Raw genomic sequence first — 16,008 nt, 5'->3', positions numbered from 1 at the left:
GTTAAGTGCTTCAAACTCCTTTCCAACTTGTCTAAAAGGTTTCTGTAGTCGTTTCACTTTGGTTCAATAGCGTGTTTGTTAACCCTTTCACTGCCACACTAAACCTTTCACTACCACACTACAGACGGTTAACTGTCTGTATTGTGATAGTGAAAGGGTTAACCTTCTGTAGTGTGGTTGTGAAAGGGTTAACAAACACGCTATTGTGAAAGGGTTAACCCTTTGTCGTGTGGCAGTGAAAGGGTTAACCATTTGGTAGCAAAAGGGCTAAACACCAGCTTGAAAGATCTGAGAGAGAGAACATTCGGGTCCATTCTAATCTGCAGGCAGCATGCGGTCTTCACATGCTCCTTGTGCATTATCTCCCACTGGCCTGGCAGAGAGGAGAAAGCCTACAAACTGCCAAATCAAATATTCAAGTATAGGCAGCACTGGCTGCCTCTTCTTTGGAGTGTCTGGGATCCCACACAGCAATGCCCTCTAACCTTTAGACTAAGATAATGCTGTATGAGAGATATCATCAACTTATCATCAAGAAAGTTGAGAAATCCTTATATTACCTTTGGAATAAAGGTACAGGTATACTCTGGTGGAGCATTAATTCACACAGTAGATACACTGTGCTCAGAACAGTGTTATCAGTAAACATTGTGCTTCTTAGAACCAATAGAACCAATAGACACTTAGAACCAATAGACACATCTTTCATTAGCTTACAGGCTAATGGCTACTGGCTGCTTTGAGCTAGACCGGGGGTGGGCAACTTTGTATATAGTGAGAGCCACTAAATTTCCACACTCAATCTGGGGGGCTGCATTGTTTATCGGCAGTCCCGCCAGTAGTACCCCATCACTCAAATAGCCCATAATAGTCAAAGATGTGATAAATAAGGCATATAAACTATTATAATTTGTTGTAACTTTGTTTTTATTCCATTTCAAACACATTTAGTAATGCTTAATTTCAACTTTATGAATGTATAAATACAGCTGAATTTGAAAGTATTGCTGTGTAACCAAAATATATACAAAAATGACCAATTATAATTAAGGCTTCTATTAAAATAAATGTATGAACTTAAAGCCCACTGCTCAACAAACACAAAGCAGCATTCCTGCTGCATTTCACTACAACAGTAAATCAAAAGTGCAATAATAAATTATTTTGTTAAATGTATAAACTTTTATCCTGCTACTAAACAAAAAAAAATCCTGAGTGCTTCATATCCATAACATGCATTTCAGTGTTATTAGTGTTATCTGAACACTACAAAAGTAAACAAGTAGCCAAGTGCAATACTCATCAGAATAATGAATTCCTTTTTGTGCAATTCTACATGCCTCCCATTGACCATTTATCACCCTCCCCCCACAGTGGGTCAATAATGGTTCTGTCTTTAATGAGACACTTGTGGTCTCTCCTGTTGGCGCACAATAGAAGGAATGTCAACTTCAATGTTTGTGCATGCGATCTGCATCAGATGAAATAACGTTTCATTTTTGTGTGCGCGCGTGCACATCCGTGCACGTACTTCTGCTCAGAAAAGTGCTGGGACGGTGTGGTACCGCGTGGCATGACCACTGCACCCCTGATTATTAGTGACCCACAATAGATGGAAATTATGTTAGCGAACTTACCTGATGTATAATGCAGTGCAGCATTGGACACTCAACGCCACTCTGCCTTAGAAGCCCGGCGAATCCTGTGTGTTTTTCTTTCATTGCGGGTGCTCCATCGGTAACAACAGCGGACAGTTTATCAAACCCCCCATATTGCTGCACGGCACTTTCAACAGTGTTGAATATGTCCACACTAGGGCTGACCCCTATTAGTCGAATAGTCGACTGCCAACCTCTTAGTCAAATGCAAAAAATATATATTGGCCTGGGACAGCATGGAGCGTCGGTGAGGGTCGCATGCGGGCCGCGGGCCGCCAGTTGCCCCTCCCTGAGCTAGACCATCACAATTCTATAAATAATGTAATCTTCATGTTGTGGGACAGTCTGATAGTTTAAGTCGTTTATGGTAATTTAAACAGAGGAATACCTATATGTGTGACCCACCACCCTGCTCAAACATGGTGAAACATGAACTTTGACACAAAAGAACAATTATTTTCCCTTTTCAAGCAACTTAATTAATAATTGACCTATTTCAAGCCCCACCCTCTTTTTTTGATCCCCCAATCACAACTGAAGCAACAGTTGTGATTAGAGGATGAAGAAAAGAGGGCAGGGTCAATTGGAGACTGTATAAATGAAATATTCATGACTTCACAAGAATAAAATCCTCCTATAACTTATTCTACAGCAAAGATTATAAATATTATGTATTTGTCTATCTTTCTGCAAACCCCCCAAAGTCATCTTGCAGCCCCCCTGGGGGTCCCGACTACAACCACTAGTTTAGACTGAGACTGTTTTCAATGGCAGTGTTATGTCCACAATCCTGCTTCACAGCCATTGGTAAATGGTCACTCTATACCAGCTAATGTTTTGAAAGTTGATCACCATGGCGACAACATCAGGAGGGCATTGTACTATTTATAATTCACACCAAATGTCTTTGTTACAGATAAAGGTGAGCAAGGTGAGGTCCATAGTGTAACCTGGAAGAGCTCTAGATATGGCTCAAATATGTCATGTGGTCCAACTTAAAATATTAAAGAAAAATACTATTTACTATATTCAGATCCACACTTTTATATTAGGCTAAGTGAACAAATACATTTACAGCATCTCAACTCTGTTAGTAATTGATAACTCACACATTGCACACATCGCCAGACCTATGTCCACCCTGAAGTGTGACTTAACAGTGCACGCTCTTATTGAAGGTATTGCAGGTTTCAGTCCTCACTGAGCCATGGTTGACCCACTGTTGACTTGTTTCCGTTTCGATTTTTTGTATTAAAGATACTTTCCCCTGGTCAAATTGACAACTTTATTGATAAAAGACAGTATGCAACAACTAAACATGATTTTTTTTTAATCTACTTTTTCTCCCCATTTTCTATTTTTCTCCCATCCCCAATTTCGTATTGTCCAATTCTACCCTCCCCTGTCTCGAACGTTGTTAGGCCATGCCTCTCACTGGTCGGCTGCAATGTGGACGAAGCCTTGCATCACGTCTCCCCTCCGGTACACGAGGAGGCAGCCGTCGCATCTTTTCACCTGCACAGCGCAATCTCTCAGCGGCGAGCGTCTGCGTGGGAGGGTCTGCGTGGGAGGGTCACGCCGCCCCCGTTGCTTCCTGATTCTGCTGTGCAGGCGCACCAACCGACCTGTAGGAGTCGCTGTCCACAACGTCCAATCCCCACCCACCAGCTTCCCACCCCCTAATACTGCCAATTGTATTAGTATGAACGACCAGCCAAGCCGGAAGCAACGCCGAGAACTGGGCTCGAACCCAGCATCCCCTGCGTTAGTGGCGAGCGCCTTGCCCACTGCGCCACTTAGCCGCACTAAACATGAGTTTTAAAAGTATTTTCAATTGTGTTCAGCAAATCAATTATATTTTCATCTTAATTTAAAGGAACACACCAAAATGATGGGAAATCTGCATACGGTCATCTCCAGAGTGAGACAAGAAGATGAGATGCCAGTTTCCTCTCTGTGCGTTCAGCCGAAATCTATCCAGCTGCACGTTAGGCTAAGCTTTCTCTGGAGAAGACGGCAAGCGAATATCCCACTGTTGGCCCGGTGAAAACAGCATATCTCACAATCTGACAGTCTGTTGACAATTTTCATGTCCAGCATTTCTGCCAAAAGATAACCAAAGAGTGAGGTAGAGGATTCACGGTGTAATGGTGTGTTGATCGGAGTGGGGGAAGGACTGGGGATCGAGGAAGTGAGACGCTCCTCACGTGGGAGCAGAGACCAGGCCGGCAGGGCGACTGCTCTCCAGAGAGAGACGCTCCTCATGTGGGAGCAGAGACCAGGCCGGCAGGGCGACTGCTCTCCAGAGACGCTCCTCATGTGGGAGCAGAGACCAGGCCGGCAGGGCGACTGCTCTCTCCAGAGACGCTCCTCATGTGGGAGCAGAGACCAGGCCGGCAGGGCGACTGCTCTCCTCCAGAGACGCTCCTCATGTGGGAGCAGAGACCAGGCCGGCAGGGCGACTGCTCTCCAGAGACGCTTCTCATGTGGGAGCAGAGACCAGGCCGGCAGGGCGACTGCTCTCCAGAGAGACGCTGCTCATGTGGGAGCAGAGACCAGGCCGGCAGGGCGACTGCTCTCCAGAGACGCTCCTCATGTGGGAGCAGAGACCAGGCCGGCAGGGCGACTGCTCTCCTCCAGAGACGCTCTCCTCATGTGGGAGCAGAGACCAGGCCGGCAGGGCGACTGCTCTCCTCCAGAGACGCTCCTCATGTGGGAGCAGAGACCAGGCCGGCAGGGCGACCCCCCCCCCCCCCGAGACGCTCCTCATGTGGGAGCAGAGACCAGGCCGGCAGGGCGACTGCTCTCCAGAATCTGTCCAATCAGATTGCGCTCCAGCGAGTGGAAGCCCAGCTCCTCCACTGGGATGCCAAAGTGCTTCAGCTTCGCCTCGTAGGTCCGCAGCAAGTCGTTGTGGGCCTGCAGGGGGGACGTACGTCAAAAAGATGACCGACGTGTATCCATATTATAATATAGACTGAATCACAAAAGCACAAAACAACAATATCACAGCTCACTCGGTTACTAAGTGAACGCTTGAGACCGCTCCCACTGAACGGAATAACACCTCACCTTGGACACTCGAGCCAGTTCATACTGCAAGTCCTTGATGGCGCTGTTCTTGGAGTCTAAGACGTCCTAGAGTAGAATCAGAATGAGAGTCTTTATTGCCAAGTAATCTTGCACATACAAGGAACCTCAGCCGCCTGCCAGAGTGAAGAAACCTCCCGAATAAGAGCCAAAAACAACAACGATATCAAGTACAGCATAATAAGAAACAACAGGGGGGGGGGGGTATAGTACCTCGAACTTGTGTGTGACCACACCGAGGGCGGTTGGGTCCAGGTTGGTGGCAGAGAGCACCTGGTTTAGCTGCGCCTCCTTCTTCTCCAGGGTGTGTGTCAGCCCCTCGAGCTTCCTCTCCAGCAGGAGGTTCTTAAAGCCACTCTTCTGCTGCACCTCCTGGATGGCCTGGGTGAACTTCTTATACAGCTCATCTCTCTCCGTCTGGACCTACACCCCACGCCCAGAGAGAGAGAGGAATGCAGAGACAGAAGTTAACACACACACTATTAGTCGACTATGAAAAAAAAAAAGAATAAAAAAAAGAAAAGTATAATTTTGTTTCCCATTCCATTTGGGCTGTGGGGGGTGCTTAACACTTTCAGTGCCAGCCATTAACGTTAAATAATAATAATAATAATAATAATAATAATAATAATAATAATAATAATAATAATAATAATAATAATAATAATAATAATAATAATAATAATAATAATAATAATAATAATAATAATAATGCAGGACCTGCTCAGAGGTCTTTAATTGGCATTTGGCATGCAATTATCCTCAACCCACACACACACACCAGAACACACATGGATGCATTGTCTCTGTAGGATCGCCGATGCGATTCGTCTCTGCGATTAACCCATCCCGTCGTCCTTCCCCCCCAAGGGCAGCCAGGAGCAGACAGGCGTCAACGTGAGCCGCGCCAGGGGACCAATCCAAGTGCTGATTATTACATGGCGTTTTAACATTCGCAGAAATGCTTGATTGTGATTGGTCAATAGCGCTCGTCAGAGGTCCGTTATTACTCGATAACGGACCTCTGCAGAGCAATAATGACCGCTGTTCGCAGCTGTTCGCAATCAAGCCCACTGACACACACTGCAGCAGTGCAATCAGTCCACACACCTGCCGGCGATAATAATAACTTTATTTAGACTGACAGCGGACGGAGCCACAGAACAACTGCGTCTGCATTTGATCTCGTCTTGTCGATGGTGTAAAATTAATTAGGTATATTGTTAGTAAGTTAGCCATATAATAAGCGGGATAATGTATAGCTATACTCGGTCATTGTCGCAAAATAATTGACCTTCACTACGTTTAAAACACCTTGGCGAGGCGCCTCGGTATTCTAAACTCTGTGTCGGTCAATTATTTTGCGACAATGACCTCGTAGCTATACATTATCCCTTACTTAATGTCCTTGAGTGCCATCATCCACTTCAATGATAGCGTTAAAAACGCATAATCTATGTTTTAAATTATGGCTATGTGTCTAATCTGCCCGTCGCTTATCAATGACTTGTTTGCAGTCAACATTGTCGAAACGGATTGTTTTTTTTTTAATCGGTTCATATCCTTTTTATAGCATTTCGAAAAGCTATCGTTTTCTCGAAAATGTCCGGAAAATAGAAAGATTCCGTCATAAACGGCATTTATTGGAATATTCTCGAATACACTAGACACGTTGTCATTTGTCGGCCTATTTATGAATAGTTTTCAAATAAACGCTAGATTATCGATAGCATATGTGTACTTATGCACGCTATAGAAGCGAGCTGAGAAATCGATTCTCTTATTTCCTCAACAGCACACACACACACACACACACACATAATACACATACGGGACACGCTGTTATCTCAGTGAAGACAGCTCTGATTATCCTAAAACTGGTAACATAGACTCCTTACCTTAGATCAGATGTTCTCCAAAAAGATTATTCCAATTCCTGATCGCCATTCCAAATATCGATCGCGTTTATTGATTGATTATTGGCTGCTGTAAATATATATTCCAGGCTGCTTTCCATCTCGCGATCACTTCCCTCTTCATCAGATCCCTCGCCAGCACAGTGGAGCCAGTAGGCTCCCCCTTCACAGATCCACCAGTCTAATCGAATGGCCTGCAGTTACACAGGGATAGACGATAGGGGGCGGTATTTTCCCATCGGAGCTCCTAGAGGGGCTGCTGTACCAACCGGAGACTCGTTGATGAAATATGAATTCAGATCGCTAATAAAAAAATCAAACAACAATTTGCGTCGTCGGCACTCAACGGGGGGCATGAAATGACGACATAACACGTCGCTGGCACTCAAAGTGTTAATGTCTGAAGGAGTCGACTGAAGGCTTCTTGTCCTCTGCAAAAGCATGCAATTGGTCCACTGATGGATACATCTTGATATTTGTCTAGTCTAGTGTGTTCATTAGATGGGTTAAAATCCTCTTTCAGTGCCTCTGTGCCTGTTTTCTTAGGCAGTTAGCCTCTGGTATGCGTGCCATTAGCGTTAGCCACGCTTCTAGGCCTCTTTTCTTTTGGAAAGAATGATAAAAAATAAAAATAATAAAAAAATAATATATAATAGTTTTTATTTTTTTCATTTTTTTTGCATTCGACTAAGAGGTAGGCAGTCGACTACGGCTCCTTTCGATCGATTAGTCGACTATTCGACTAATAGGGGTCAGCCCTAGAACACACACAGAGACAGAGATGAACATACACACAGAGACGGAGATGAACACACACAGAGACGGAGATGAACACACACACAGAGACGGAGATGAACACACACAGAGACAGAGATGAACACACACAGAGACAGAGATGAACACACACAGAGACAGAGATGAACACACACAGAGACGGAGATGAACACACACAGAGACGGAGATGAACACACACACAGAGACAGATGAACACACACAGAGACAGATGAACACACACAGAGACGGAGATGAACACACACAGAGACAGAGATGAACACACACAGAGACAGAGATGAACACACACAGAGACGGAGATGAACACACACAGAGACGGAGATGAACACACACAGAGACAGAGATGAACACACACAGAGACAGATGAACACACACAGAGACAGATGAACACACACAGAGACGGAGATGAACACACACAGAGACAGAGATGAACACACACAGAGACGGAGATGAACACACACACAGAGACGGAGATGAACACACACAGAGACAGAGATGAACACACAGAGACAGAGGTTAACACACACAGAGACAGATGAACACACACAGAGACAGAGATGAACACACACAGAGACAGATGAACACACACAGAGACAGATGAACACACACAGAGACAGATGAACACACACAGAGACGGAGATGAACACACACACAGAGACAGATGAACACACACAGAGACAGATGAACACACACAGAGACGGAGATGAACACACACAGAGACGGAGATGAACACACACACACAGACAGAGATGAACCCACAGAGACAGAGATGAACACACACAGATACAGAGATGAACACACACAGAGACAGAGATGAACACACACAGAGACAGGGGGACACTGATAGACACATAAAGTTCCACTTAAGGAAAGAAAACACGATTTCAAAGCCAAGTCCACTTGCTTTAAAAAATAAAATAAAAATTACTTAGTGCCCATTAGTGTCAATGACTGTATTAATGATGCTAATGAATGGAACTAGCAGTTCTGCATTATCTGATGAACATGATCATTACCTTGCTGAATCTCAGCTCCAGAACGTCCTGTTCCCATTTCAGATCCTTATTCGCCTTGTCTCCAACCTTCAAGCGTGCTTTGGCACCCTGTCAAGAGTCGTTCATTTTGACCAATTTAAGCACTGGTAGTCATGAACATAGTCATTCAGAAAACAATAACATATCAAAGGAATAAAAATGCTATAACTGCCATAAATCATTCACATTTCAAAGCTGCATAATTATAAAATCTTAACCGTCAAAGGACTGTGTGTACGTATTTAACCCTTTCACTACCACACTACAGAAGGTTAACCTTTCACTACCTACACTACAGAAGGTTAACCTTTCACTACCACACTACCAAATGGTTAACCCTTTCACTGCGACAATACATAAGGTTAACCCTGTCACTGCCACACGACAAAGGGTTTTAAACCTTTCACTACCACACTACAGACGGTTAACCTTTCACTACCACACTACAGACGGTTAACCGACTACTAGTAGTGAAAGGCTTAACCCTCTGTCGTGTGGTTGTGAAAGGTTTAAAACCCTTTGTCGTGTGGCAGTGACAGGGTTAACCTTATGTATTGTCGCAGTGAAAGGGTTAACCATTTGGTAGTGTGGTAGTGAAAGGGTTAAAGTAGGCTTAATCCAGATGTTCCTGACCTCGTGTTCTACGCGTGATCTGTTTCCTAAGGTCTTCTACACACAGTCTGAACGCTGCAGATATAACGGATGGTTCAGTGGTGGGCAGCACCCACCGCCAGCGACACCTTGTCCTTCTCGTAGTGGCCCATGCTCTTCTGCAGCCCGGCCACATCCTCCATGGCCTTCCGCAGCGGCTCTTCGAGAGACTTGTTCTGGCGCACAACCCCCGCCATGTCCTTCTCCAGACGCTCCTCCTTCCTCTTCATGTCGTCAACTTGTTCCTACGAAAACGCCAACGCGGCACATGTCAAACGGCGCGCGGCGCGGCCGCACATATGGAGCACGCCTCATGGATGCACACACTCACTTTTAAACATCCACCTTTAACATTCACTACTTAGACACTTTAAACACTTTTTAAACACAACACACCACATTTGATCTATTTATTGCCAAAAGATGCGCACTACATCTCTACCTCATTTTAGCATTTTGTACTTTAGTTTTGTATATTTGTGTATTGTTTGGTCTTTATTCTTTTTGCTGTATGAAGCACAATCGTAGGAGGCTCGTACAGAACCAAGCATTTCACTGTAATGTACATGTACCTTATATGTGACAAATAAAACAAAACATGAACTTGAAACACCTCGACTCGCTCAGGTTAAATTAAAGGTGCCGTAAGTGGTACCGTATTTATTTGTTTGTTTGTGATATAGTGTTTGGTCAGTAACATGAGTCTCCCAGTCCCTCTGCTCTGCAGTAAACAGAAGATAAATATTCTGGTATCCCGTTCCCACTTTATCCAATCAGGAGAGAGAACTCCACACTGCAAAAATTCAAACTTTAATTAATACAAATTAACAGTTTTAAGCCAATGCCAGTGCAGTAAGCAAATTTGGCTTGGCAGGATTTCTTGAAATTAGTTAAAATATCTAGTGTTCTCTCTCCTGATTGGATAAAGTGGGAAGGGATACCAGAAAATGTATATTCTGTTTACTGCAGAGCAGAGGGGCTGAGAGACCCATGTTACTGACCAAACACTCTATATCAGTGATGGCTGTTGGAATATAGAGCTACTTAACATATTTTAACCAAAAAGAAACACCACTTACCACTTGCCACAGCGGAGGACGAGGGATTGGGGGAGGAGTTAAAAAGCTCACAGTATGATGTCACACAAATGGCCCATCCACACAAACAGACCACCCTGCAGCGAGGTGCCGGGTGGCTACTGGACCTGATCTGAATGTAGCCTGTAAGGTGTCAGCTCACATGTGTTGCTTGTATAATCTCTCTTACCTTTAGTGTGCGAATGAGGGCCAGGTTGCTCAGTGTGATGTCATTGTAGTAGTTCTTGATATCGCTGAAAGCTTTCTCGTGGTTCTTGATGAGAGTGGTGATCTGGTTGTCCTTCCTCTTCTCGATCTCGTGTATCTCCGCTTTCCTCCTGAGGTCCTGCTCCTGCCGCAGCAGCCCCATCTTCCTCTCGTACTTCACCTCAATCTCTGTTCAAACAGCAACAGGCATAGTGTTATACTTAAGTTATATCCAAGTGTTTTTGACCATATTCACTGTAACGTATAATATAACTGTTAGGGCATACAGACCCTCATCCGTACCTTTGATTACACTGCTTACTCGCTCATGTGCTTATATTCAAAGTTAATTATATTGTTTACACTGCTTAATTTTATCTTTACTATAATTGTATTGCCTATATTTATGTCTTCTACCATGCCCATACCTGTACCCCTCCCCCCTCCCCCAAGCTGCTAAGACGCCTGAATTTCCCCAACAGGAAAGGCATATCTTATCTTATACAGTTATGAGTTATAAGATACCTATACTGTGTAGTTCCATAGTATACGTATTTATAGGCATGTTAAACTGTCTTTTGGCAATGTGATTGGGTTTCTTCATTGAGTGCGTATCCTTATCATTTGGGCAAGTATCTTGTGTTTTATTATAAATAAAATATGTCTCCTAAAATTAGTAATCTGTAATGTAATAATGTAATCTGAATGCAGCTCTCACTACATATAATAACCTACAAATGTATGACATTTACATTTACATTTAGTAATTTAGCTGATGCTTTTATCCAAAGCGACTTACAAGTTCTGTACAACAGGTCAGCAGGACCTAGCAGCTAAGTAATATTGTTCATTAAACAGTGTTGAACTTGGGTGCTACAGTCTTGAGTGCATAGTAGTAAAGTCATATTAGCATAGTAGTTAGTAGTATAGGCAAGGAAGATTATTTAGTGGCAAAGTGCATGATAGTAAAAGACAATACAAAGGTTAGTTATTTTTTCTTCTGTAACAGAACAGCTAGAGGAGTTACATCATCTGGCTGAGAAACAGTGAGTGCAACAAATGTATGACAAAATGTATTTATTCACCTCTGACTTGTCTCTCAAAGTCATTTCTCGTTTTGGTTAAATCTTTGTCGTTTTTCTGTTGTGAGAAAACACAGGGAGTGAAGCACGTTTGTGGCACAAATGTTGAGATGTAGAAGGGAAAAAAAAGGGCTGAAGGAGCTGTTATGCTCTGAAACCCACGAGTACAGTTTCACTTCTCAGACCAAAAGCAGCAGACATTACTAACCAATTCGAGCTCTTTGACTTCATTTTCGTTAGCGAGCTCCTTCTCCTTGATGTTCACCATGAGAGTGCGGATCCCCCGACGGAGTTCACTCTCCGCCTCGCCTTGTTGCTCCTGCATCAGCTTAGTGGAGAGCGTGCCCTTTTCCTTCCACTCACAAATGATGTTCTGGTGTTCGTACAAGAGGTGCTTCACCTTCTGCTTGTACACCTGATGGAACGGAAACGAGAAACGGACGACATAAACCCCACATCCAACAGACAATATTTCCAGGAGGTGTTTAAATGAAGGTACAGTACTTCTGGATACAGAAGGTGTGACAGTGGCTCAGGAGGTAGAGCAGTCGTCTGGTAATCGGTAGGTTCCCAGTTCGATTCCCGCTCCTACTGGACAGTGTGTCGAAGTGTCCTTGAGCAAGACACTTAACCCCTAACTGCTTCCGATGAGCCGGTTGGCTCCTCCATGGTTGCCTCCGCCGTTGGTGTGTGAATGTGTGAGTGAATGGGTGAATGTGAGGAACAAAATTGTAAAGCGCTTTGAATAAAAGCTGCTATATAAATGCACCATTTACCATTTAGAAGCTACAGTTGTTCGCATAGGTCATGCGATCGACACCAGCTTCATGGTTGCCTGTATGCAGGCGTGTGTTTCACCAGTGGGTAGTGCGTGCAGGTCCTATGCAGGCGTGTGTTTCACCAGTGGGTAGTGCGTGCGGGTCCTATGCAGGCGTGTGTTTCACCAGTGGGTAGTGCGTGCTGGTCCTATGTAGGCGTGTGTTTCACCAGTGGGTAGTGCGTGCGGGTCCTATGCAGGCGTGTGTTTCACCAGTGGGTAGTGCGTGCAGGTCCTATGCAGGCGTGTGTTTCACCAGTGGGTAGTGCGTGCGGGTCCTATGCAGGCGTGTGTTTCACCAGTGGGTAGTGCGTGCGGGTCCTATGCAGGCGTGTGTTTCACCAGTGGGTAGTGCGTGCGGGTCCTATGCAGGCGTGTGTTTCACCAGTGGGTAGTGCGTGCGGGTCCTATGCAGGCGTGTGTTTCACCAGTGGGTAGTGCGTGCGGGTCCTATGCAGGCGTGTGTTTCACCAGTGGGTAGTGCGTGCGGGTCCTATGCAGGCGTGTGTTTCACCAGTGGGTAGTGCGTGCAGGTCCTATGTAGGCGTGTGTTTCACCAGTGGGTAGTGCGTGCGGGTCCTATGCAGGCGTGTGTTTCACCAGTGGGTAGTGCATGCTGCAGGTCTTACCTTGATCTCCACTTGGTGGCGCTCCTCTGCCTCCTCCATCTCCCTGTCCCTGTTCCTCAGGTCGGCCTTGCTCTCCTCCAGGTGTCTCTTGGTGATCTCCCAGAAGGTGTGGATCTTGTCCCTCTCCAGCTGGAAATAGTTCCTCTCCTCCCTCTCCCTGTCCAGTTCCTCGCGAAGGCGCACAATGTGCTCCTCCAGCTAACATAGAAACAGTTTTGAGTGTGTAGTCGTAAGCCAAGTGAATCATGCAACATAGTAGAAACGGCCATCAAAACGTGGCATTCAAACACACCTTACCTGCTCCTTTGACATCTCCTCTGTGGAAAGGCCATCAATCACCGTAGGTTTCTTTTCCTTGGCAGACTTCTTGTCTCCACCCTTCTTTTTAGGAGGCTGTAATGAACCAGATAAGAGGCACAGTGGTGTAGTGGTTAACACTGTGTTCGATTCCCGCTTGGGGACCAGGTTGACAGGTACCCCGTGCTCACAAGGGTTTCCCCTCCAGAAAAAGAGATAAACCCAATGGAAAAGCATGAACAGATCGCTAACGCTGTCGAAGACGGACAGGAGCTCTTCGATTGGTACCGAACAACGAACAATGAACACTACACAACAACCATCAAACGCACATAGCACACAAGGGTACAACTCTGGCAGCCAAGTAACATTGTTCGTCAAACAGTGTTGAACTTGGGTGCTACAGTCTTGAGTCCATAGTAGTATATACATATTAGCATAGTTAGTAGGTATATAGGCAAGGTATATAGGCATATAGGCAAGGTAAATAGATTACTTAGTAGCAAAGTGCATGCTAGTAAAAGACAGTACGTTAGCCTAGTAGGTTTTTGTATTATTTTAGTTGATTGATTGAATGAAAACTGTATTAACAGATTGCAGAATGGGTACAGTACAGTACAGCTCAATACACACAATTGTTAAGGGGATGCAGCAGACCAGAGAAAGACTTTCGTCTTGTTTACATCAGGGTCCCCCATTTTCAATTCATCATAACATATAATCATACAGATAGACAGTACTGCTACATCTATACATTTATGTTAGAGATATGTTAGCATGCTAACTAACAGACCATCGTGTCTTGCAATGCCACAGCTCATAATTTACAATAAATTGCTGTTTGCCAACTAAAGATGTCTGCGATGGGATACTGTTAAGTTTGCATCTAACGTTAGGCTAACTAGCTGCTAATGTTAGCTGACGAACCGAACTAGCTTGTATCTATTAGGTCGTGATACATTGTTGAAATGGTTGCTCACCATCCTGGCTGAAATCGCCTGTAAAAACAGTTATGCAGTATTATAGAGGTCTGAAGTCAACGTCGCCTAGCTAACTTTAGTTAGATAGAGCTACAGTAGCACTATGGTTAGCACTTAGCAGCACAAGGAGACCCAGTTAATGCATGCCTCAAACGACAACAAATAATTGCCATAGCAACTGGACACGTTTCAGGCATTTCCACCAGAGGGCGTTCTCCAATGACCGGTGAGCTGAAATGGTACCGGTGTTCCTTCTTCTGCATAGTTACTTACATGCATGCAGAGAGTTGCGACACTCTTTGATCTCGCCGCCACGCGATCACGTGGTTCACGTAGCTCGCTTAGTTCCAAAACAAATCTGCACTCAGCGCTGTCTACCTGATTTTAGCGAGACAGAGGAGCAGCAGCAACTACTACTAGTCTGTTACAGCAATTTTCGGTAAATATGAATACATAATGTGCATTGATCACTGTCACTGTTGTGTTCTACCATTTATGTCTGCTACTTTATTATTTACATTTAATACTTTCTTTATATCACTAGGCGCTGGCGGCAATATCGAATATTAGCCATATCAATTCAATTCAATTCAATTCAATTCAATTATCTTTAATGACCACCCAGCCAGGGCAGGCTGGTGGAATTTGATTTCAGTGCAGCATGTTACAGCATTGTTCCAACATAGAACATAGAACATATAACATCACTTACATTACGTACATACTGTGGACTACATGCAGTTAAATACATAAATACACAATTACAAGACTTCAATATCAAAGTTCATAGTTTATGTCCATAGCAACAGAGGTAGGGGGGGTTGCGGGGAGGGGGGGGGGGGGGTGCTACAGGGAGTTCAGTGTCCGTATGGCAGTGGGGAAGAAGCTGTTTTTAAAGCGGCATATCACGGCAGTTGTTAAACACTCAAGCATAATTTTATTAATCAGCCCACATTACAGTCAGGGATGCGTTCTTCATGGGACGGGATTGCACTCCGTGCACCCAAAGATTTGAACAGAAGCGCGTGCGGATGTGCACAGGCACGCGGGAAGTCAGTCAGACTTGGGGTGCGGTCGGAGTCGGAGATAAATAATAATAATAACGTCATATTAAATGCATGCGCGAAGCGCATCATTTGTGATTTTCCATTCATTTGAAAGATCAATATTTTACACTACAACAGACAAACTTGAACACCAACATGTGGACAGTTCACACACGAAATGCAGCAGTTTTTTCTCTAATCAGAAGACGATTTATTGTCGATTTAGACGCAAGCGGCAACAACTAGCGTTTGAACTTTCGTTTCGCACACCGCACAGGATCTGTGTGTGTGTGTTGTGTGTGTGTCACTGTCACAACAACAATCGCCGCAGGAGCGATAATAAACACACATTACGTCGGCTACACGCTGCTTTAATAACACTGCATTATCGAGACAGCGCCCCTATGAGGATCTGGCAATGAATTCCAAGAGTAGGGTAAATCTGCAGCTCCGCTCTGTGACATTGAGTAGCCTCAATGGGGGACCCTGATGTAAACAAGACGAAAGTCTTTCTCTGGTCTGCATCCCCTTAACAATTGTATGTATTGAGCTGTACTGTACTGTACCCATTCTGCAATCTGTTAATAAACTTTTCAATCAATCAATCAATCAATCGGTATCACAATGGAATAAAAGCCAAAACAACCTTGCAGTTGCAGTTACACTCCCCGCCGCACCCCCACTTCTCGCGTCACTGGATGTGCAGAGTGCATGGCACGCGCGTGCACACAGG

The 16,008-nt window shown here is 44.6% G+C and overlaps 1 protein-coding gene across 1 annotated transcript; it reads right to left on the bottom strand.

Moving 5' to 3' along the window:
• Positions 1 to 4,366: 4,366 nt before the first annotated feature.
• On the bottom strand, positions 4,367 to 14,365 carry drc4 (dynein regulatory complex subunit 4). The gene is made up of 11 exons (XM_084337534.1): positions 14,230 to 14,365; positions 13,250 to 13,345; positions 12,953 to 13,150; positions 11,715 to 11,921; positions 11,510 to 11,564; positions 10,408 to 10,613; positions 9,219 to 9,386; positions 8,473 to 8,559; positions 4,962 to 5,171; positions 4,731 to 4,796; positions 4,367 to 4,577 (listed from the first exon to the last, which is right to left on the bottom strand). Exons 1-11 carry the CDS (start codon positions 14,230 to 14,232, stop codon positions 4,425 to 4,427), a joined length of 1,449 nt encoding a protein of 482 aa, XP_084193660.1. The 5' UTR covers positions 14,233 to 14,365; the 3' UTR covers positions 4,367 to 4,424.
• Positions 14,366 to 16,008: the final 1,643 nt, after the last annotated feature.

The sequence above is a fragment of the Notolepis coatsorum genome, assembly GCF_963971535.1.
Source record: "Notolepis coatsorum genome assembly, chromosome: 20".
Classification (NCBI taxonomy): domain Eukaryota; kingdom Metazoa; phylum Chordata; class Actinopteri; order Aulopiformes; family Paralepididae; genus Notolepis; species Notolepis coatsorum.
This window is presented reverse-complemented; position numbering and strand designations above follow the sequence as displayed.

Coding starts and splice junctions, on each gene's coding strand:
- drc4 (XM_084337534.1), bottom strand. Junction 9,387..10,407: donor CCCTCATTCGCACACTAAAG/GTAAGAGAGATT, acceptor GCGTTTTCGTAG/GAACAAGTTGACGACATGAA. Junction 4,578..4,730: donor AACTGGCTCGAGTGTCCAAG/GTGAGGTGTTAT, acceptor TCCCCCCTGCAG/GCCCACAACGACTTGCTGCG.